Genomic DNA, 24,360 nt, shown 5'->3' on the forward strand with positions numbered 1-24,360 from the left:
ATCAATGTGATGGCAAGTGGTAATTACCAGGTTATCAGCTGGCTAAGGTTTCCCTACAGGGAGTCCTGCTGTGGGAGGTCAGGGAGATAGGATTTCACCTCCAGTACACACTGGGTTTCCGTGTGCCCTTGGTCAAGATGTTTACAAGCTTCTCTCCAGTGACGGCTCAACCTGAGGGCTGGTTTCGGCCCTTAGTGCTGGAATGCCGAACAGTGGTTTCAGAGGCTCCATCCACACCCATCAGATAGCTCAGGGTTTCAGAACCCCTCGGTCCTTTCTCAGGCCTTAGACACACATGAGTTTTACAAATACTCCAGTAGTGAGCCTATTCTTTGTCACACCTCTTTACATCTAAAGTATGGCACTTAAAGAATGGCACTTATTTTTAGGTTCATAATCATGGGCAATGAACACTTTACGTGAAAAGCTAAAAAGATTTTACCAATTTAATCTACCTTTAGGGCTACTTTGAAAAAGACTGTGTTAAAGTGGCCTCAGGTGCAGAGCTGCTGCCAGGTCCACTACAAACAGGCTGCAGAAAGAAGTGCGAAGCCTGGATGACTCGATGACTAGTCTGACCTTCATTATCTTTATGAATAGGACCGATTCATTTATATAACAACTTATTGGCAAAAAAAGTCTTAACTGCATGTAAATAAAATTGCATGTTAGTTTCAAATATATAAATATAAATGTAAGCACACATATGTGCAGCTATCCACCTACTCACATGAATCTCACGAGTGTCAGGTCAGAGACCACTAAGTCAAACTCCATCTGGGAAGCAGAGTCAAAAACCCAGCAGCAGTGCTTCTCTCTAAAACGCCCCTTCTGCTACCTGCTCACTGACGGCATTGGGAAGTCACGGTGCACAGGGGGAGGGCGGAGTCGAGCGGGCGCTGCCAACTGTGACTGACTTTCTGTGCTCTGGGTTGGAGGCCAACTGCTCACACCTGATTACACTAAAATGCTGCAAAAGCTGGAGCCACCTATCCTCCCAGCACATTTGGACAGGATAACTCATACTATGGACAGAGTATGCTTACCTGAAAGTCACGGCCTGATTACAAAAGTCAGAAACAAATTACATTAGGTAATCTGCCCGACACACTCTACCTGCCCTGGCAGTGTGAGGAGTATACCCTGCACTGCACAGGAAAAAAGAACTCAAGTCAGAACAGTATTTACATACCTGGAGTAGCTGCAACACCTAAAATTTCTGTGCAGTATTTGGCATATTCGCTCGCGGCATCCAGAGCTGTGTTGGTATGGAGAGACTGATCAACTTTGCTCAGAACAATCTGGCGCAAGGTCAGAAGACCTAACAACATAAGAATGTTTGGGCATGTTTTGTAGAAGAGAACTGTGTGTTCCAGTACCACATGATGATAGATTTCAAAACTGATTCCTGCAGTACTCATTACAAAATGGAAGCAAAACTTCTCACTTAAGATTCACAAGTAGCTGTATTTTTTTTCTTGGACATAATCCCAGGGTTTGGTATTCCAAGATATTTAATGGTCTTGCACATATTAGCACTCTTAGGGCACCATCGTTATTAAAGGGGAGCTAGTTCTATGGGAGAGGCCAGCAATTTTCTATTAAGCAATTCTAATTTATTTTCCTTCTCTAAAATTACAAGTTCTACCTGTGTTGACCAGCCTTGAAGCAACAAGTTTTTCCAGCAGATCATCTGTAATAGGTCTTCCATCTCTATAATGTTTTGACAGTCTTCGGAGGGAGTCCACGTCCCACACCCAGTTTTCAAGCATTTGTGATGGCACTTCTACGAAGTCAGTTTCCACATTTGTTCCACTAAATCGTGCAAAATCAGTCTAGAAAGTAAACACAGAGGTCTTTTAAAAAAAACACTGAATGAAAAAGAAATAGGTGATGAATTTTATAAACAAGATTCTCTAAAGCTTAAGTCAGAATCAGAATCAACTGCCCCTTTTAATGAAGGGTTAGAAAACCTCAAACTTGAATGAAAATAAAACACAGCAGCCAAGCAGCACGAAGATAACCCCCCAAACTACTCTATATTGAAGTAATATTTTATTCTTTTCAATTATAAACAAACATGGAACTATTACTCATCAATCATAACTGAAAAAAATCATGATTTCCTCACTGATTTCTAAGCTGATTTTTCTCTACTACTTAACTACTTAAATTTTAGTCAAAATGTATTATAGAGTTAAATTATAACACTACAGATACTCTTTGAGTATGTGTGATGTTTTGTATTCTCAACTTTAAATGAGTGGGTTTAAGATAACTATGTTTATAGAAAGTCTGAGTTCTACCTCTCAGATTGTGCAGAAGATGCTACCTTAAAAATGAGAAGCCACTTCAGTGGGAGTTAGGGCTATATATTAGTTGGCAAGAGAGGTAAGATGCAGCCAAAGGAAAAGAGAAACAAAGAATATACTCAAAAGTTAAAGTACCCCTCTGTGAATGAACAAGGGGTGCTATAATAAGTTAGTGACCAAAAGTAACCTCAGAGGGTGATCTGATCATAAATTTCTAACTGGGTAGATTAAGGTGGGTAGCTGTGCACCAGGCTTATAACTGCCCTAGTAAAAGGTTATGTTTGTCTTAAGCAAGCCCTGTCCATTGTTTTTGTGCATCTAGGTTAATACACCTTGAAATGTTGAAATGCCTCTTTTTCAGACCCCTCTGAAGACCACCATCTAGACAGCACATAGCCCTGGCCAGAGAGCTCAGTTGGTTAGAGCATTGTCTTAATAGGCCAAGGTTTCGGGATCAATCCTCAGTGAAGGCACATATGAGAAATGACCAATGAATGCATCTTTGACTGGAACAACAAATCAGTGTTTCCCTCCTCTCTCCCCTTTCCTCTCTCTAAATGAATAAATGAGAAAGAGAGAGAGAGAGAGAGAGAGAGAGAGAGGGAGAGAGAGAGAGAGGGAGGACATAATCTGTTTACCATCCTGTAATGTAATCACAGAGATTTCCCACCATGCTTTTTCCCACCTTCATGTAATCTTCCTTACTTCCTTCCTTAATTCCAAATGTATTAAAAGAACATCAGAACTGTCATTTGCAGGGAGCATTTGAAATTATGTTTCCTGGCATATCTTCAATTTGGCTCAAATAAATTCTTATAAAAAATTCTCTATAGGTTTAAACGTTCCTTACATTGACATCTTGTAAAAATAAAGTACTTCTGAGGTTCTGGGCTAAGATTTAAAAATAAAGCTTTTATTTTTTTTAAAGGAACGTTTAGTAAATTGTAGAATCAGAAGTCAGAAAAGCTCTTGAGCAGAAAGATGGGACTTCACTAGAACAGGCTGCTGTTTTTTAACCTTCATACCATCCAAAGAATTTTTGTAAGACTGCCACTAGCAGAGGAGACTTAGCATTTACCCAGCAGGGTCATCTGGGGGTTATTGTTCTGTTGTCTTTCCCTGGACTTCTATTTTGTTTTCCACTTCAGAACCTCTAGATCTCAGTCTTTGCTCCCTGACTTCATCATCCCCAGGGCTTAGAGGGTAGGGGGAGGAAAAAGGACTGAACCACCGGAGAAGGGAGCAGATGGGATGCCGACGCAGCAGCAAATAACCGAATCAGCTTTTGGCCCAGGGCAGAAGCACAGATGTCAACGCCATCTCACATTCCGCCTTCCTCTCTTTATACACAAAAAAGTGTTTTGCTTGACTTCCCATTATAATTGTGCTGATTCTAGATATGAAGAGCTGCAAATCCCAAAGGGCCAAGGGAAACTGAAATCGGTGGGTGTTGGAATGGGCCACCTGTGTTTGAGGACATCCCAATAAAAAATTCTTACAGGGGAAGGGTTCCAGAAAACTGAATATTTTGCCTCTTTCTCAAATATAATCTTCTAAAATAACTGATCTTACATTTAGATAAAACAAAGTTATATAATAGTTGTAACAGCTACCATCTATTGAAACTTTACTATGCCAAACATTATGCCAGGCCTTCATATGAATGCTCTGATTTGAATTCCAAAGCAACTGTATGAAGTAAACACTGTAATCTCCACGTTTGAGACAAGGACTGAGGCATACCGCAATTAGCAACAGAACTAGGATTTGAAACCATGTGGTCTGACTCCAGAGCCCGCAATTGTAACCACAACTGCAGTAATGCCATTTTGTCTTATGGGGAAAAAGTGAAAAATAAAATAAAAGGCTAAAAATGTTACAAAATGACCAAGTTTTCTTAGAGGGGATCTAAAGCAGAAAAATCCTATCAAATTTGCCTTTATGTGACGAGTAAGTGTGGTTTCAGCATGCTTCTGTAGAAATCTGACTTCCTCTATGTATACCTGAAGGTTTTTCAAACACCAAACATGAGGGTGATGTGAAAATGCCAGCCTTCATAACATTGTATTCTGGACCTGGGGTTCTACAATGCTAACTGCATGATTTTCTAAGGATTATAGTTTAAACAAAAGCACTAACAGCAAATAAAGGCAAAATCACACCATCAGTTACCGCCATACATTATATATGTAAATGTGTATATACACACACATTTATGTAAAGACAAAAATATACATTTTGTATATCCTGCTTGTATGATTATTTCTCAGTCAGTATTTGCAGATGAGGGGGAAAAATCAACCCCTAATAACAACCAAATGCATGTGTGTGTTGGTGGTGGTGTTTCAGAACCTAGAAAAACATGAATTAATGAGTATGTCATGAGTTAAAGTGGAATAAAGTAAGAATGAACACAGTTATGTCATGCAGAAGAGTGAAGAGAGAGCTTAGTCTATCTAAGCCATCTTGTCATGGGGGAGAGAGCACAGCAAGTGAATGAACAGATGAACAATGTCTTCTAAAGAACAAAAGGAAATGTTTGCAAGGAGTAAAAGCTAAAAATAACTCTGCTGCTTACTAATTTCCCGAAAGTCTGTCACGCTGTTTCTCTGTGTGCCCTTTGGGCAATATCATTTAAATGGTTCTCAAATGAGGAGTACAAAGAATCTGCAAAATTCAAAAGCTCAATTTCTAGCAAACAACTAAATCTAAAGAGAAAGGAATCCAGTCAGCCGCTGTCTTAGGATCTAGCAGCTGATAGGGGAGAGATGTGCAAAACAGCATGGCTGCTGAGTTACCACTCACTGTGAACATCAAGAAAGCACCATTCCCATTTTAAACTGTGGGTTCCAAAGAACCCTACAAACTACTTTGCATAGTTTTCAGTACGAATAATTGGAGGGTATCGAATATAGTCATTTATGAGCCACAGTAATTATTATTTTTAAAATTATTTTTAAAGATTTTATTTATTTTTAAACAGAAGGAAGGGAGGAAGAAAGAGAGGGAGAGAAACATCATATGTAGTTGCCTCTTGCACGCCCCCAACTGAGGACCCGACCCACAATCCAAACGTGTGTGCCCTGACTGGGAATTGAAACAGTGACCCTTTGGTCCGAAGGCCAGCACTTAATCCAGTGAGCCACACCAGTCAGGGCTGAGCCACAGTAACTATTGATGCTAATATACTTCCCAAATAAAGCAGAGTACTATAAAATAAACACAAAATAATTAAATTAACAAATTAGTTTTGCAGGTGACACTTCAAAAAGTTTTGGGCATTACTGCTGCAGGAAATATTTTGATAATAAAAGCCTAGAAAAACAATGTAAACTTTGATTTCTGTTTAGTTATAAGTTCTTGAAAGGAAAAAATTGTTTAAAACTATGAGATTTTTCTATATTATCTTTTTAAACAGACAATAGGATGCCCAAAATATACTCCATTATAGGTTTTTATAAAGATGACTTGGTGCTGTAGAGAGAAACTTCTCAATTCATACAACACAGTGAGAGCTGGAGGAAATTATATAAACTAAAGCTCCAAAACTCATGTGAAAATGTTGTATTTAAAGAACAAGGTCCCATGGGATTTTTCTATATAATTAAGAGATCAGTTGCTTTTAGTGGTTAAACTAAAATGTTATTTTCACGAGAGAAAATCCCAAATCAAAGAAAAGGCATTTGGTGAAATCCGTAAGTGTATCATGTTTAGGAAAATGAACAGGCCTCAGGAGAACTGACCTTGGCTGTCGGAGGTGATCCCCTATTGATTTTTCAGCAGTCATTCCACACCCTGACATGTCTGATCTACTCCTAAACCAAGAATGATGGAGACGTTTATATAGCAAGGCATTAAAAAAAAGTGTTAGACTTCTGGTCAAGATAGCAGCATAGGCAGACATGGCTTGCCTCTTTGTACAACCCCATCGAAATTACACCTAAAATATAGAATAACTCACAACTGTTAGCAATCAAGTTGACTGGAAGTCTGACAGCTACAGAACTAAAGAAACAGCACCCACCCAGACTGGAAGTAGGGGTGCAGATGTGAAACAGGCTGGCCTAACACCCACGTGTGGTAGATAAAAATTTGGGGGAGATATCTTGGGAGCTATGAGACCCAGCCCAAAACCTGGCCAACTGCATAAAAATGATCCAGTCAGAAACGAAGGATACATTCATTGAAATAAAGAACAATTTACAGAACAGTAGAGTGGATGAAGCTGAGAATCAATGATTTGGAACATAAAGAAGAAAAAAAACAACCAATTAAAACAACAAGAAAAAATACCCAAAAAGCTGAGGACAGTGTAAGCAGGCTCTGCGACAACTTCAAGAGGTCCAACATTTGCATCATAGGGGTGTCAAAAAGAGAGGAGAAAGAGCAAGAAATTGAAAATCTATTTGAAAAATAATGAAAGAAAATGCTCCTAATTTGGTGAAGGAAATAGTCACACAGGAAGCACTGATGTTGGAAACTGTAACAGTGTACAAGGTTGGGGGTAAGAAGCAAAGGCTATGAGGTTGCTGATAGGTATTCCCTCTATTATCAGGATTGAAACCTAAGAAGTCAACTTATAGAGAGGGATGCATGAAATTAGATAAATTCATTCACTCTACACTAGCTTACATGAGACTGATTTACAGCAGGGGTTGCCATCCCCTGGGCCACGGACTGGTAACAGTTAGGAACCAGGCCACACAACAGAAGGTGAGTTTGAATGTAATGTACTTGAATCATCCCAAAACCATCTGCCCCCCAACCCTGTCCCTGGAAAAACTGTCTTCCATGAAATCAGTCCCTGGTGTCAAAAAGGTCAGGGACCGGTGATTTACAGGAAGTGCCGTGTGAGAAACGTAGGAGAAAAAAAGTCCTTCCAACACAAATGCATACGGGGGTGACCAAATTCAGATATAACATAGGCCTCCAGTGCATGGACTGAGGGCACAGACAATGGCTGGTTATAGGCAACAGAGTGGTGGAGAGCATGACAGTCAGATCCTGGGTCCATCATTTAACCTTTCTAAGTCTTTGTTTTTCCCACTTGCAAATGGGGGAAGTAATAGCATAATAGTATAATAGGAGTAGATTGGTAGATCTACTTCAGAAAAGTGTAAGGACAGAATTAACTAATGAGTGTAAGGCACTGAGTATACACAGTGTTTGGTGCATGGACAATGCTAAGTACATCCAGGCTGCTACGACTCGTTAGCCTGCCTGGTTTGCCTGACCAGTATGGATTTGACTGGTTGGGCCAAGCTTGTCCTACACTTCCCCCCCAAGTATCTATTCCTGGGTGTTAAGGCTGAAGATAATATACCAACATTTCTCTTCAGCTAATCTCCTACCACTCTGGACACTCTAAACTGCCCATTCTACTCTTGCTTCCGGAATCAAACTTCTAAGTAGGCAGTAATCATTAAAACAAAACAAAAACAAAGAGATGCCTAATGGTTTCCACTCAACTTCCACAGATCCTCACCCAAAATCCATGGAGGGTAAGCATTTGTAAATTCTCTTAAACCCTAAGTGACTGTACTTTTCCTCATGGCAACTCCCCACTCCTCTTAAATTATGACTTGTGTGCTACTTACTGATCCCCAAAGCTCTGAGTTACATATAAGCACAGTTACAAGAATACTTGAAATATGTATGGCACTTTATGCTTTCCCAAGTACCTTTTAACACATCATTTAATCTCTCGCCAGCACCCCAGGGAGGTAGGTATAAGAACTGTTGTTGTCCTCATTTTAAGGGTAAGAAGAATGAGGTCGCTCCAGGAGGTCGAATAACTTGCCAAAGTCACACAGCCAGACCCACAAATACATGGACGATTTGTAATCTAGTGCTCTCGTCATAATACTAGAGCGCTTTACTGACTGATGCAGGATACATTTATTTACAACAGCATCTAACAAAAAATACTTAAAGCAGACAAGATACTCTATTAGTCTTTCAACCAAATTAATGGTTTATTTAAAAATCATAAATAATTATATTTTAGTTTTTGCCCTTCCATCACTTTCAATTTTAACTGACAAGCTTTGTGGGGTGTTGCTTTAAAATATCTCTAACAGTCCGAGACTGATTAATGCTCTTAACCCACAGACCATCATCACAGGCATCTCAATGGAGGCTGTTAAGAAGCATCACGGTTCTTTTCAATGTAAGTTCAAAAGGCCAGTGATTACTGAGAGCCCAAGCCACAATAAAGCCGAAACAGGAAGAGACACTAGAGATACCACCTCTTGATGGCTATCTCCAAAATTACCTACCCTGTAGTGTAAACACAAGAAAATAGGAGTGAAACTCATTTGAATGACGAGATGGTAGACAGACCGAACTAGTGCATCTACATGCTTGAAACTGGATGTTCCTGCCGACACACTCAAACATCCCTACAACAAGCTCCAACGGGCTCTTCTGGTCATCAAACTTGCGAACTGCCACCGAGGAGAATGCAAACAACGAGCTGCCCTAGCTTAAAACCCATCTACTAAACATGTACGGCAAATAGTTCATTCATTATATACTTCTCAGGGAAGTCAGAAGTGTTTTCCTGAACATTAAAGCCATTAAAAAACTCCTCATTCACTACTATCCAGGTCAAGTCAGTAGAAAAGGTTTTGAAATTATTATAAAGCTGCAGATATACAGATCTGTTGCTATACTTTTAAAACAAAAGTAGTGATCACTGGTTCCAAATATAATTAACTTAAAAATTCTTAAAGTGTATAAGGTCATTTGAAAAGATTAATAGACAACTAAGAAATCTAAGATAATCTCGTGAGACGATCAAGCAAGGGACTGGACTCACACGCTGCTCGCCTGTAGAGCGCATTCTGTGCTCACGAACATGGGGAGGCACACACTAAGCCTAGAGCCTATTGTTTCAAGAGACACTAAACTGATGGAATAAATAAGAGTAAATAAATAAAAAAATATTTTAGTCATGAGTCAAATATCTCTAAAATGACGTAGTACGAAGACAATTTTTCCAGTACTACCCAAGTCGCCATCTCAAAGGATTGAAAATAACATAAACAGTGAAAATAACAGAGTTGTGGAGAACTGCACTGGGATACGTGGTGAGCATATGGTACTAAGGTTATAACAGCTCTGCGTCCGAAAACAAGGACGTGCGTCGACAGCACTGAAAACCCTATTTGAAGATCGGTTTTATTCTAATAAATGTGATTAGGACACCAAGTTACTTCCTTGTGAAACCATTAGCTGATAATCAACATCCAAATAAGGAGGAAACTGCTATAACCCAGGGATTACTTACTTGGAATCCACTATGGTCTGGGCTCCAAGAGCTCTGTGAGCTCTTTGGAATTCCATGTAAAAATGGGAGAGTATAAGCGTATATGTATTTTTCTGGAAGAGGTATGCACAGGTTAAATCAGATTTTTATACAGTTCTTAGCTCCTCCAAAGTTAAGACCCACTCTTCCAAAAACAGGCTGTTGTTTATCTACATAGAAGTACATAATTAGATTTTAGATAATCTAAGTAATACCTCATAAGTCTAAAATTAAGAAACTTATTTCACTTTTCTAAATTACACATAAAAGTACTTTAGAAAAGTGGATACTAGACTTATCCTAATTAAAAAAAAAATCAGCCACAGAATGCAAATACAATGGAAAATAAGTATTCTAGGAATCCTACTGCTGTAAAAATAGACTTTAACAGCAGCTAAGAAAGAAAATTTAGATTATTCTGAAAGATTTCTTTTGCTTGGGCTAAACAGAGAGCAGAAACGTTTGCATCAGTTTGTCTGAACTCATTTATCTGAACATTCATTCCTATTCCCTCTGGTTTTTAAAAAATAAAACATGGAAGCACCAGGATGTCAGGATAAAATGTTGAAAGAAATAAGCAATGTTTGAACATCAGTGATAGTAGTATTTCAGAAGCGTGTGCGTACATTTTTGGCTACTGCTGTAATTAGGGGTCCTCTGGGAGTTAGGGATGCTGCATGTCTGAGATTGAACTGCACGTGTAGGACCACGAAAACGGTCCTCTGTCCTCCATGTCTCTCGTATTTCCTGTTGGACATTCAAATAAATGAGAAATCTATAATTCAGTGAGCCTAGAAACTAACTCCATTGTACATATTTTTGCAAAATTGTTTTTACACACTTTAAATTTCCAAGGCACTAACTACTGGGGATCAACTGTGTAAATCACAGTTGATTTACACTTTTTCATTAGGAAATTTCCTAAGGGGTGTTCACCATGTTGGGAAATCATGTCACTGCTGGCGCCACGGACTGAACGTTTGTGTTCCTTCCCCAAATCAGTATGTTGAAACCCAACCCTTGATGTGGTGGTAGTAAGTGGGGCTTTTGGGAGGTGAGTAGGTCATGAAGGTGGAGCCCCCAGGAAGGGGATTAGTGTCTTTATGAAAGAGGTCTCATGGAGGTCCCTCACCCTTTTCACCATGTGAGGACACGATGAGAATGCACCACCTCTGAACCAGAAAGCAGGTCCTCAGCAGACACCAAATCTGCCAGGGCCCTGATCTTGGACTTTCAGTTTCCAGAGCTGTGAGAAATTTCCATTGTTTATAAGCTGCCTGGTCTACAGTATTGTTATTGCAACACGAACTAACACAATGGTGACACCACTCTTGGACTCAGAGGTGAGGACACAAGCCACTTACACCAGCCTGAGGTTTTTTGCTGCTGGATTCAGGCAGGGTTATTCACCTATAGTGCAAATCCATGAATACTTCATTATGTCTTAGTACATAGCCATGAGACGGCATTACCATTTGAAAACCATTAAAAAAATCTTTTAAGTTTAGCGAGGACATTACATCAATTTTAAATATCCTCTGTATGGAGAAAGGCTGTTAGGGAAAAACTAATAAAATCCAAATAAAGTGTGGAGTGTAGTGCCAATGATGGCTTCTAGGTTGGGACACGCGCACTATAATATGGTAAGATGTGAACCAGAGGGGAATCAGGGGAAGGGGTACCTGGACAATTTTTGTACTATCTTTGCAACTTTTCTGTAGACCTAAAACTATTCTAATAAAAAGCTTATTTTTTAAAGTTTACCTTCAGAGGTATATAGAGATTTCAAATTTGGAAAACTGTCCCTCCATTTCTGTTAACATCAGTTTTTGATACTGTTAGATTGAACTACTGAACTGGATGCTTTCATATGTCAGTAGCAGTTAAGTTCAGCAAGTTCATATGGTTTATTCTGGAATAGTTAGGGCCCAGATTACTGGACTGCATTATAAAGTTAAGAATAAGCATACTGTTCATTTTCAGATATAAAGAAAAATCCGTTGCCGCCCATTGTGCACATACCTTCGAGCTCTGGCAAATTCTCTCCAGGGTTATCCTACGTTATCTACGGCTTTAATCTGAGGCTAGTAAAGAAAGGTATTACAAAATATTTATTATTTGAAAAGGAGTAGAGTCTGGGCTAGCTGAAAACCATTTAACTACACAGAGCATTAATAAACAGAGGAGACAGCCCTGGCTGGCGTAGCTCAGTGGATTGAGTGCGGGCTGTGAACCAAAGTGTCGCAGGTTTGATTCCCAGTCAGGGCACATGCCTGGGTTGCAGGCCATGACCCCCAGCAACCACACACTGATGTTTCTCTCTCTCTTCTCTCTCTGTTTCTCTCTCTCTCCCTCTCTCCCCTGCCCCGCCTTCCCTCTCTAAAAATAAATAAATAAAATCTTAAAAAAAAATAAACAGAGGAGACAGATTACATACAGCAGTTGCTTATCTGTGAAGCTTACACCAAATTCCTATGGGAAAAAAAAATTAAAAGTAGAGTATTTTAACTCTTCCATGATGACAGCTTTGTTTTTTCCAGGATGCTATTTAGTTGGCACTTTCATTAGTGAATTCACCTTGAAATAAAATATATTGTGAAACAGCACCCAATCAGAAAAAAATCTGTGTTTTTACAGAAGGCCTATGAAATTCTTGAACATGCTCAGCTTCTGAAAACAACATATTAAGGGGAGAAACCCATCTGCACTTAAGAAACAAAACCTCTAGAAAAGCAACTGGCAGGTTCCACATGCAAGATCACTCACCTGTGCACAAATCTGATGCATGACGTGACCAAATTCATGGAAGTAAGTCCGCACCTCGTCGTGCCTCAGGAGAGCGGGGCGGCCTGCTAGGGGCTGAGAGAAGTTCACCACAAGGGCTGCCACAGACATCATGCGGCTGCCATTGGGCAGGAGGCAGCCCGGCTGGAGGCCAAAGCAGGCTGCATGGTTGTATTTCCCTTCCCTGGGGACCAGAAGTGAAGTCTGTGAGATATGAACACCCTTCTCTAGCAACAACGTTGCCCTGGCTTCTCTCAATCACTAAGTCTCATTTGATACATATTTGATAGAAGATGCTTTAAAGCATTTAACTTTCAGAAAGTAGGTAAAACTATGGACAATATAAAAAGATCAGTAATTGCCAGGAGCTAGGGACAGATGAGTAGGTAGATGGAGCACAAAGGATTTTTATGGCAGTGAAGCTACACCAAATAATACTATAATGGTGACTATGTGTCATTATAAAAACTCATCCAAACCCATAGAATATACAACATCAACTATGAACGCTGGGTGATTATGTGTCAATGCAGGTTCATCAGTTGTAACAAATGTACCACTTTGGTGGGGGATGTTGATAATGGGGAAAACTATGCCTGTGTGGGGCCAGCAGGTGAAAGGGAAATCTCTGCATCTTATGCTCCGTTTTGCTGTGAACCTAAAACTGCTCTAAGAAATAAAGTCTATTCGAAATAAGTAAGAAATCAGTCAATCAATCAGAACAGTGCCCAGGTGGAGGTAGGAGTGGGCAGGGACGTGGAAAAGGCAGGCAGAGGAGAGGAGAGGACACGCACACCAGACACCGTGCACTTGATCTGATACAATTTTCAGCCAGCCCAGCACTGGGTCCTTCAGAGTTCCTGGACTGATTTCATGTAATTAGTTGGAAAAGTGTAAACAGGTAAACAGATTTTTTTTTCAAGATTTTATTTATTCATTTTTAGAGAGGGAAGGGAGGGAGAAAGAGAGAGAGAGAGAGAGAAACATCAATGTGCGGTTCCTGGGGGTCATGGCCTGCAACCCAGGCATATACCCTGACTGGGAATCAAACCTGTGACACTTTGGTTCGCAGCCCGCGCTCAATCCACTGAGCTACGCCAGCCAGAATAGATTTATTTTTAACAGGGAAAAGCTAAAGTCATTTGGGAAGTGTTGTCTTGTTATATTTTATACCTCTTGGTATATTACAAAAGGCAATAAAAGTATTCTTGATTTAAGAGTAATGTGGGCACTACTATGTTGGAGAAACAACAGTTTTCTTAAAAGTATTTAGAGAATTTTAAAAAAGTAAAAAGAGCTTAAAATCTGAAAGTTTCTACCAACTTAAAAATCAGTGGCATGGAGGGGTTTTTACCTTTTATTTAAAACATAAACTTGATTGATTTAATTTTAAAGGATTCCTTATTCTGACATTACACCTTTTTACATTTTGTTTGTTTACATTTTGTTGGTTTGTTTACATAAAATGATGGTGATTTTTCCCTGGCTGGGTAGTTCAGTTCGTTAGAGCATCATTCTGATACACCAAGGTTGCAGGTCCAATACCAGGTCAGGGCACATACAAGAATCAACCAATGAGTGCATGAATAAGTGGAACAATGTTTCTCTCTCTAATCAATAAGTTAAAAAAATGTTTCTCTCTCTAATCAATAAGTTAAAAAAATGGTGAGTCTTAAAAATGTCCTTAACTGCCAACCTTATGTTGGAAGCATCAGAGTATTTTTGTTTTTGTTTTTGTTTTGAGAATCTCAGTATTTGATGAATGAAAATTGAAATGTGATTTTTAAGAAAAACTGGTCTTTCTTAAACCTACTCTAAATATCCTTTTTTGAGTTAATTAGACAAAGAAAAGAAGTTAACCCATCTCATCTTCATGAAGCAAGCATGTAGGTGACAGGAAGTGAATATTAAGTAGGTCATTGGTCACTACTCTCATAAGAGATCACCCCTCTGGTCCCTAAACCAGAGTTCTGGTAGCAATGGTCAGATCTCAAAGATGCCAATTATAATTTGGCAGAGAGACAACAGGATAAAGTGAGAAGAACTAGCTTTGACCCAGGAACAGAAAGCTCCAATGTTGAAGGATTTTCCCTGAAAGAATTCTTGGCTTAAAACTGTATGCTGACACTTTGTAATTAAAAATAGACACATCTACATTTGACATGGGTTTATTTTTAGCTTATCTCAGAAGTGAAAGTAAGTCTATAAAGCATGGGGATAAGGCACCTCTGCCCACGGTCTGGTGACACAGTTTTCCAGCCTTCTTCCCAGCAGCCACCTGAAGCCACCCAAAGTCTGTGGATTAAAAACTCATTATTGGGATTGAACTAGGGGGATACTATAATTTCTTCCCTCCGGCTTTTTTGTAAAATGCATTAGTAGTTGTAACAGGCTGGCTTTGTTTTAGAAAGCAGCCTGGAGAGAAAGTGACCCACATCCTTTCCTATCTGATAAAACACTAGGGAGTCCAGAGTTACCACATGATTCAGAGACAGTAATATTTTTAATTCTTACCACTGATCAAATACCTAGTCCTGGTGATTTGCTTATGTGGTGCAATGTACAATGCAATTCTGTAAAGTGATCATTAGTCCAAACTACAGAGGAGAAAACAGAGTCCCCAAAATGCTCTCACTCAAACATCCCAACTCAAGTTTAACTTACCATACTGTGTTGCTTCTCAGCCAGACTTAGAGAAGTGGCCATAGACTTAAGAGTATTGGCAGACAGAATATCAGAATAATAAATACATTTTGGGTTTCAATGTTAAATTAAGCAAATGGAGTGCACAAACTAGATGATGATGGTGATGATAATAATAACAGCTGCTAATATTTATTAAGCACTTGCTAAAGGCTGGGTGGTCTCCAATTAATTCTTTGCATGTAATTAACCATTTTATCCTTACAACAACCCTACGAAGCAAGTACAATTAGCATTCCCACTTTATAGGACTATAGTGTTGGTAAGAAACTGAGGCACAGGGACATTAAGAGCCTAGTAAGTAATGGGGCCAGACATTCTGGCTTCAGAGCCCACATCTTTAATCCCTTTGTTAAGAACCACATAAGAGGTCTATGGAAGACAAGAGTGTTCATCTGGGTAGGGGCTGAATCCCTAAGGATTTGAATCCAATAATACCTTGGTTAGTACCTTGGATAGAGGTCCAAGTAGAACTGTCCCAATACTTCTCCTGTGGCTTTATCCTTCACAGTGTAAAGTGTGACACTTTTATTCCACACATGAGGATCTGCCACTTGTTCAAATGAAAGTCCCAACAACTCCTGGTAGATGTTCAGCAAGCCTTCGGTGACCACTTCAATGGGGAAGTATTCCTTGAGGATCTCTTGGTCTATGGAGTACTTGAGTTCTTCTGTCTGAGTCATGTAGTAATGCAGATCCCAGGCATTGATTTTTCCATCATATTCAAAACCTCTCTCTTCACACTCCTGTTTCTTCAAATTCAAAATAAACTCTCGCTCTGCCTCACCCAGGGGTTTTAATTTCTGGCTTAAATCATCTGTGAGGGAAGTGGGAAAAGTCAGCAATCTATTGCTCCTAGGAGGGAGGGACAGGGGAAGGGAAAGGGGTGGAAAAGGAAAACAGGCTCCATATGACAGCCCTGTTGTTCAAGGTAATTTGTGTTATGGCTCCTCGCCCCTTTTACTGTGAGCACCACCCACAATAGGCCCCAACTTCTTCACAGCATAAACTTCCTCAAAGCTGAAGTTTATCTCACAGAACTCTGACAGGAGAATGTTATAATTCAAGGAAAAAAGCAGGGGTGAAACTCAACTCATATACATGATTATTGTTCAAGAAGATGAGGCTCCTCAGAAAGGTAGGAAAAATAAATCAAATGTGACCTGTGACTACTAGTATTACTAACAAGTGTTCAATGCCTCTGATGGTCATGGGTTTAGTTATCACTACCCTATTCCTGTGAAGAAGGTCTATTTGGACACAGAAAGTCCACTTTTTAGATGGATTCCTCAATTTATACTGTGGTCAACTGTTGACTCTTTTCCTGTATTTGGCTAAATGAATACACTCTTATTATGTATTTATTCTTCACGAGTTGGTGTATAGGTAAGACAAACACAGGTTTGCCTCTGTAAGACGCATGTCCGCTCCGGAGGCAGCCCAGAGTGGGAGGTGCAGGCCGCAGCCTGAGGAGTGCTGTGAAGAGAAAGAAGGAGGCTCACAGGAGACAAAAGAGAAGTGATTCTGAGTGGGCCTGCCAGGGAACGGGTGAGTACAGGTAGCAAGAGGACAGCTCACATGGGAATATGCCAATTTCAAATTACAGGGAAACTACTTTAAATGAATTAAGTTAATCAGGTAGTTCTCAAGGAGAATTTTTAGTATATGCAGTTACAACATTTTTATCAAACCTATTAACTCCCTGAGCCATTGTCTGTATAACATGCATCAGGATATACGGCAATTACCTGTTCACATCTCTGTTGTTTCCACTCAGGGCATGTTCACTGAGAAACGGACCTTGTTTAATTCCTCTCTGTGATTTCACCATTTAGCATACTGCCTAATGCAGAAGAGTTATTTCATAAATGTCTCATGAATGAATAAATGAATTATATAGTAACAAATAACTACCATTTATGGGGCACCTGCTACATGTCACATCTGTGCCAGCATATACACTAATAATGCAAGGAATGGCCATGGAGGACATGGTGGAGTAAATCTTTGGCTGAAGGCTGATTTGAACTCATTATTCAAAATCTCCAACTTAATTAAGCTAATAAAAAACAGACTACATACTTTGACTAGTTGTTAAAGTCTGAAAGGGGTCAATGAAGAAAGTAAAAAAAAAAGCCATACTTTCATAAATTCTGGTTAAAGAAGATTACATAAAAAATCAGTACCCGCCCTGGCTGGCATAGCTCAGTGGATTGAGCTTGGGCTGCGAACCAAAGTGTTGCAGGTTCGATTCCCAGCCAGGGCACATGCCTGGGTTGCAGGCCATAACCCCCAGCAACCCCACATTGATGTTTCTCTCTCTCTCTCTCTATCTCCCTTCCTTCCCTCTCTAAAAATAAATAAATAAAATCTAAAAAAAAAATCAGTACCCACACCATGCTGTCATTCAACCATCTTCAATAAGATGGGAGAGAAAATCAGAGTGACTGCTGCGACAGTGACACACGGACTGAGATGGGGACAGGGAGGAGTGACAGAATACCAGTAACTAAAGGTCATGGACGCAAGAACCATGGTTTTAAAAAGAGTGAAAGTGATGTTAAATAAATGTGAATAGAGTTATTACATAATAGTTTTGATGATTATTGTTTTTGTATTACTTTCGTATATAGTAAGTGGCTTCTGGAATATAAAATGTTTATTTTTTGTTTATACATGTTTTATTTTCATTTGTTATTTCTCAGCTCATTTCGTATGAACTCATAAGTAGCTATACTATAACTACAAACACTAAAGGGCAGTGAACAAAGCCAAAAGCTAATATTCTCTGTTACAATCCTAGATGTCTTGTTAGACATTAGTACAAAAATCCCGATCAAGCCCTAACTGGTGTGGCTCAGGGGGTTAGATGTCGTCCTGTAAAATGAAAGGTTCCCAGTTCAATTCCCAGTCAAGGCATGTGCCTGAGTTGGGAACCAGGTCCCCAGCTGGGGGTGTATGAGAGGCAATTGATTGATGTTTCTCTTGCACATACATGTTTTTCTTCCTCTCTTTCTCTCTCCCTTTCCCTCTCTCTAAAAATAAATAAAGTAAAATAAAATAAAATCCCAATCAAGATACAATATAGAATGAAGCAAGGACTATAATAGTAATATAAACCATGGGCAACCCTTAAAACCAAGCACAGTATCTAATACATAGTTAGGTGATCAATAAATTTCTCTTGAATGAATAACAAATAGGATGTCCTCAAAAGCATATTAGAGTCTAAAGCCCTCTGTCCAGTTGGTATCATGCAGCAAAATAGTCATCAAAATGGAAATACATAACTAATCTTAAAGAAAGAACTAACCTAGGAAGGCTGTTACATGGCTTGTACTCTTCGCGGTGTTCATTTCAAGAACAAAGTCAGCATGTGAACTATAGCCGAGTAGTCTGGCGACTTTGGCCCTCAGTGGGAGTAGTTGCTGCAGAATTTTGGTGTTTTCCTAGTAATAAACAACAACAACAAAAATAAACATTAACAATTAATTGAATCTAAAACACTGAGTTATTACATGTATTTTTAGGTTTGCAAAACTGTCAAATATTTTTAGACCATCTCAACTTCTAATAAATTATTTGATTTAAGTGTTGCAGACTTTTATTTTTTGATTCATGACCCAATTGTACTTCGGAAACAAATGACCTTTTAAACATCAGGAGATAGTTACAACATCTTAATAATATTTTAGATATAGTAAACTTAAGATTGAAAATGTAGTTTTAAGGACTATAGTGAATCCATATTTAGTCTCATTGATAGGACTGCACCAAATCTTGGTACCTAAATTATTTTTTCATTGTGGCAATATATACACAACACAAAATTTGTAACTAACTTCATACCCATTAGTATGGCTATTATTTAAAAAAAAAAGAAAATAAGCGTTGATGAGGATGTAGAAAATTTGGAATCTCTGTGCATTAATAATGGAAATGTAAAATGGTGCAGCTGCTGTGGAAAACAGCACTGGGATTCCTAAAAAAAAAGAAATTAAGAAATTAAACACAGAATTACCATATGATTTAGCAAGGACTCAAACAACTATTTGTACAACTGTGTTCACTGCAGCATTATGTGAACAGCAGTCAAGTGGTGGAAGCAATCCAAATGTTCATCAATGGGTAAAGGGATAAAGAAAATGTGGTTTATACATACAATGAAATACTATTCAGCCTTAAAAAGGAAAGAAGTTTTGACACATGCTAGAACTTGAGTAAATCTCAAAGATATACATGGTGGTGATGGTCGCACAATACTTAAGACCACAGAGCTCTACATTTAGAAAATGTTTCAGGGATTTTTCTCAAATTATTGCAAACATTTCCTATTACTTTATTTGTATCAAAATACAAATAAGGATACTGCCTTAACTCCAGATATTTTCATCTCTCCCAAATGCAACTCTATATACATTAAATACTATCTCCCCTTGCCCCCTCCCCCTGCCCCGGGCATCCACCATTGCACTTTCTGTCCCTGTGAATTTGTTCCAGGAACCTTGTGTACGTGGGATCTTACCACATTTGTTTTTTTGTGTCTGGCTTATTTCACTCAGCATAAACTTGTTTTTAAACAATAAAAGAAAAAGTAAATAAATGTTGACGTCAAAGAAAAACTACTCCTGATGATTAAATAGGCAAATCATTTCTAGACATGTTTCTAAGGAAGATCACACACCAAAGTCAAACTACCTGGGTCCCAAAGTTTGCTCGACCACTTACTGGTTGTCTGACAGTTGGCAAGTGCCTTAACCTTTCCAAGCCTCAGTTTTCTTACCTGCAGGATACAGGTAATGAAAGCAGCTCAGTCATGGGGTAAATGAAGATTCAAATGAAAATATATGTAAGTACACAGAAAAGTGCCTGGAACCAGGACAAACTCTATATAATTATGTTATAATTACTATTATTTTAAAATTAGGACGGAAACATGGATATAAGAAACACACAGTATAATTCTCTGAGTTCTAAAATTAACTGATATTTTTCTTTCACCTTTTTCAGTTTCTGTAGACCTTCTCTCCAAGCTGCCAATTTTCTCCCAATATCTATTCCTCCATTCTTCTCCCTAGTACTAGAATTCTCTGAGTTTTTGCCAGATGCAAGGTTACCTGACTAGCCTTCCAGACTTCCTTAAAGCTAGTTGTGGGACCATGGAATATGAATGAGGTGTTGACTGAAATTTCTGAGTCATCTCTTTATAGATGCTTGCATTGCCAGCTGTGAACTAAAGGTGACAACCATGACCTTGGAAACCACATGCTGAGGACAGCAGAGCTAGCCTCCAGCTCTAGAATATTCACCTCGGTATTGTTAGTTTTAAGAGAAATAAGCCTTTTTTAAAGAAATGTCAAACACATAACATAAAATATGCCCTTCTAACCATTTTTAAGTGTACAATTAAGTGGCACTAATTACACTGAAACTGTTGTACAACCATTACCACTATCTGTTTCCAAAACCCTTCCGACACCCCCAAAATAAACTTGGTAACCATGAAGGAATACCTCCCCAGTCTCCCCAGCCCTGGGTAACCATTAATGCTTTCTGAAGAGAAATAATGTTTATTTATTTGCATCTCTGTGCTTTTGGTTGACTTTTGTATAGTTCTTTCAGCTATACTCTAATACCCACAGGACAGATACTAGGAAGAGGATGCTGCTATAACAAAAATGAAAAACATGCAGGAGTGGAAGGCAAGGACACAGACACCACAGGCTGGGAAGCTGGGAATCCTCATTACACCAGGGATCACACTCGTTAAAACTCTTGCTTGCCGTAACTCGGAAGGCAGGCCAATTCCCTACTGAGTCTTAGCTGTAGAGGAATTATTTGGGAAAACTAATAATGATGTGTGTTTGTACCTGTTACCTTGAGTAAGATTACACAAGAAAGATGCGCTTAAGGGAGAGCTGGTCAGTTTGCAAAGACAAAAGGGAAAGAGTTTCTCTGAGAGGTTCCGCCCATAGTCTGGGGCTTCAGATGGCTGGAGAGGCCAATTCCCCTGTAGCCCAAAGTCAGGAGCAAAGACTATGACTCAGAGGTACTGAACTGCAGAGATTTATCTAAGAATGCTGCATTCCTCCTGAAGCCTACCGTTTTCAGGCGGCTCTGAAGCAGACACCATGACACTGAGGAAGAGCAGAAACGGCATGATACAGGAACCGGTACAAAAGAAAGGATTTGGTAGGTTTAAGAACTATGAACAAAAGTAATATTTGGGTATAGTTATTTTAATGTGAATCTGACTGGAAACAACAGACAGAAAACCTACTGAGGTTTTGAATGAATTTTATTCCTGCCTGAAAGGAGACCCAGTAAGTCCAATGGGTCATCCCAGGAACTTCCCAGACACAGAATCCTTACAATTCCTGCCAAACTGTGCTTCCCATTGTTTCCTTTTCCAAATGGGAGTTCGTACTATGGCCATTCTGTTCCTATTCTACCACTGGTGTATGTGTGCTGGGGGTGAGCGGGCTAGACAGCCAGTCTTTCCTTTCATAGGTTGCTAGCTAGATCATGAGAAGCTACAACTGGGGAGGACTGTGTATCACCCAGAGAGACTACTAGTCTTTGAGCTCAAGGCAGTAATGGGGTGGGATCCGACGCCTGGTGAATGGGGAAAAGAGGCACTCACACTTACTTGGACAGACTGTGGTGTGGCTGGCTAGTTGACTCTTAATATCCATTTCTAATTCTTCCTTATTTCCTTTTAGTGATAGAATCCACTCAGCTGAGCAAATGGCTATCAGTTGAAGACTACATTTCCCAGCCTCCCCTGCAGCTAGATATGGCTATACAATGGAATTTGGGTCAATATGATATGCATATAGTTGATATATGTCATTTCCAGGTCTTTTTTTCTTAAAGATATCTGCTCTGTACTTTATTTTCCCTCTTCCTTACAGATTGAGAAATGATGACAGTTAAAATGCCCTTGGAAGTTACTGAGGAGAGAGAGAGAGATGCTCCACCAGCCCCTGACTACTGACTTGGGAGAAGAATGCAACTTTAAGTTTATTTAATCCATTCTATTTGTATTACAATAGCTTAGCCTGTGGCCATACCAGGCAAGTTGTCCATGGGCAAGGTAAAGGCTAATTATTCTAGGTCTGAGGGATTAGGAGACAGAATGCTCATACAAATAGAAATACTAGTCTCTGAGCTGGCTTCAGCATTGGTTAACAAAGCAAACCCTTTACTTAAAGTCTTCTACCAAAACAAACAAAAAATGAACCAACTAACCAACCAACCAAACAAACAAGAAACCAAACATTCATAAGTACCTCTTTGCATCTTGTATTAAAAGCCATTTCCATTTTCCTTCTGGTTTCTGGGATACAACATTTCTTCATGACAGGAAAATAGTGAGGATATTTTAAGGTAATTTTATACTTGTCATCATCTGTTTTCTCTAAACTCTCAATGAAATCATCAGGAAGAGCACCTGCAAAAAAATCTCTAATTACTGTTTAATTTAACATTGGCATGGTGCCATTATGAACTCCAGGAATTTTGTGGAGGAATTAAAATTTAAATAAAATGACAATTCTTATAGTATCAAGGGGGTGGTGCTTACAGAACAGGTGCCTTAGGAGATGCTAACTCAGTATATGAAGAGGCTTCAGTGCACTTGTGCAGATGGTATTTTGTTGGAGAACAGGCAAATTAAGCCAAGAACAGAAGAAGAGACTAGTTAAAGTTACACTGTAGAAGACACTGTAAGGAAAAAAAATTTTCAGGGAACTGAAGGCTGTTCAACAACAGCATAAGTTATCCAAGACAGATTATGAAATCTTCTCAGGGCTGTCTCTAGAAACAGTATTAAAAAACAAACAAACAAACAAACAAACAAAAAAACAGTATTCACTCGTATTATTCTATACCCTAGGCATGGTTTGGTTGTCTTTTCTGTAGACGGGAGGTAGATTCTGTAGAAGGGACTGGACCATTTTTTAAACAATTCTTTTAACTTTGATTTGGCAAACTGTGAGGTGACATTATCTGCTGGGATTATATAATTTAATATAGAAACATAACAAAATTTTACCAAGTTCAGCCTTGGAAAATACAAGAAAGGTATCATCCTCATTGAGGTTTTTGTTAAAGTCAATGCACAGTTCACTCATTCTTTTCTTCATTGCTTTGATTTCCTAAAACAAAATAGAAATACAGGACCTTAACAATAAAAACAAATCTCTTATTGTTATCATTATCAGTCAAGTAAGTTTCACTTTATATGAATATTGACTTTTGTCTCCAACATCCAGGAAGTTCTTTCTTTCTTTTTTTTCCTTCTTTCTTTCTTTCTTTCTTTTCTTTTCTTTTTCTTTTTTTTAAAAGATATTATTTATTTATTTTTAGAGACAGGGGAAGAGAAGGAGAAAGAGAAGAAGTGAAACATCAGTGTGAGATTGCCTCTTATGCCCTTTACTGGGGACGTGGCCCACAGCCCAGGCATGTGCCCTGACTGGGAACTGAACCAGTGACCCTTTGGTTCACAGGCCCTCACTCAATCCACTGAGCTACACCAGCCAGGGCAGGAAGTACTTTCTTAGACATGTGCTTGATTAGTTTGCTGCACTTTTGTATGTTTTGTCCATGAGTATCTGCATGTAACATGAACAAAATAGCAATCTGGTGATGTGTCAGAAATTTTCATAAAGTTGCAAGAACTGAGTAAAATTTAGGAGATAGAGTCAAAGCAGCATCTAGTACATAGTACACACACATTTGCTAAATGAATGAATGAATCTATTAGCCTATTAATGATATTTTGAATCTTTTCTAATTCAAAATTTTAATTTAGTAAATCAGTAGTTGCTACTGAAGTAAGCTAAAAGATGAGAACTGAATAATTCTATGGTTGCTTTAGGGAAAAAGGTTAGGTCTTAGTTTTTACAGAGCCTTTTCAAATAAATGCGACCTAACATTCGTCTAAAAAGTATCAGATGGGAGATCAAAAGAAGCAGTATGAAGGGAACCTTGAGAAAAAACATGAAATAAATTAATAAATAAAACTATTAATCTGTTTATTAAAATAGATTAATAAAATCTATTTATTAAGAGTGCCCCACTTTTCTGAAAACGCTAGCTAATGAAATTTACCTAAACCATACTGGCTTCCCACGTTGTGGCCCTGACCACAAGCATCGACACCACCTGGGAACTTGTCAGAAATGCAAATTCTTGAGACCCATACAAAGTCCACTGAAACAAACTCACAGAGGTGTGGGCTCTGGTGAT

The 24,360-nt window shown here is 38.9% G+C and overlaps 1 protein-coding gene across 1 annotated transcript in view; it reads right to left on the reverse strand.

Annotated features, from left to right (window-relative positions):
• The window catches only part of NLN (neurolysin), a 74,371-nt gene that overhangs the window by 10,517 nt on the left and 39,494 nt on the right, over nucleotides 1-24,360 (reverse strand). The window contains exons 5-11 of the mRNA XM_045848243.1: nucleotides 23,165-23,267; nucleotides 22,401-22,561; nucleotides 18,422-18,557; nucleotides 15,559-15,925; nucleotides 12,388-12,589; nucleotides 1,649-1,835; nucleotides 1,193-1,321 (exon numbers count right to left, since the gene is read on the reverse strand). Of these exons, the coding sequence (XP_045704199.1) occupies nucleotides 1,193-1,321; nucleotides 1,649-1,835; nucleotides 12,388-12,589; nucleotides 15,559-15,925; nucleotides 18,422-18,557; nucleotides 22,401-22,561; nucleotides 23,165-23,267 (1,285 nt within the window). The remainder of the gene's footprint in view (nucleotides 1-1,192; nucleotides 1,322-1,648; nucleotides 1,836-12,387; nucleotides 12,590-15,558; nucleotides 15,926-18,421; nucleotides 18,558-22,400; nucleotides 22,562-23,164; nucleotides 23,268-24,360) is intronic.

The sequence above is a fragment of the Phyllostomus hastatus genome, unplaced genomic scaffold (genome assembly GCF_019186645.2).
Source record: "Phyllostomus hastatus isolate PE091 unplaced genomic scaffold, TTU_PhHast_1.1 phas_contig_58, whole genome shotgun sequence".
Lineage (NCBI taxonomy): Eukaryota > Metazoa > Chordata > Mammalia > Chiroptera > Phyllostomidae > Phyllostomus > Phyllostomus hastatus.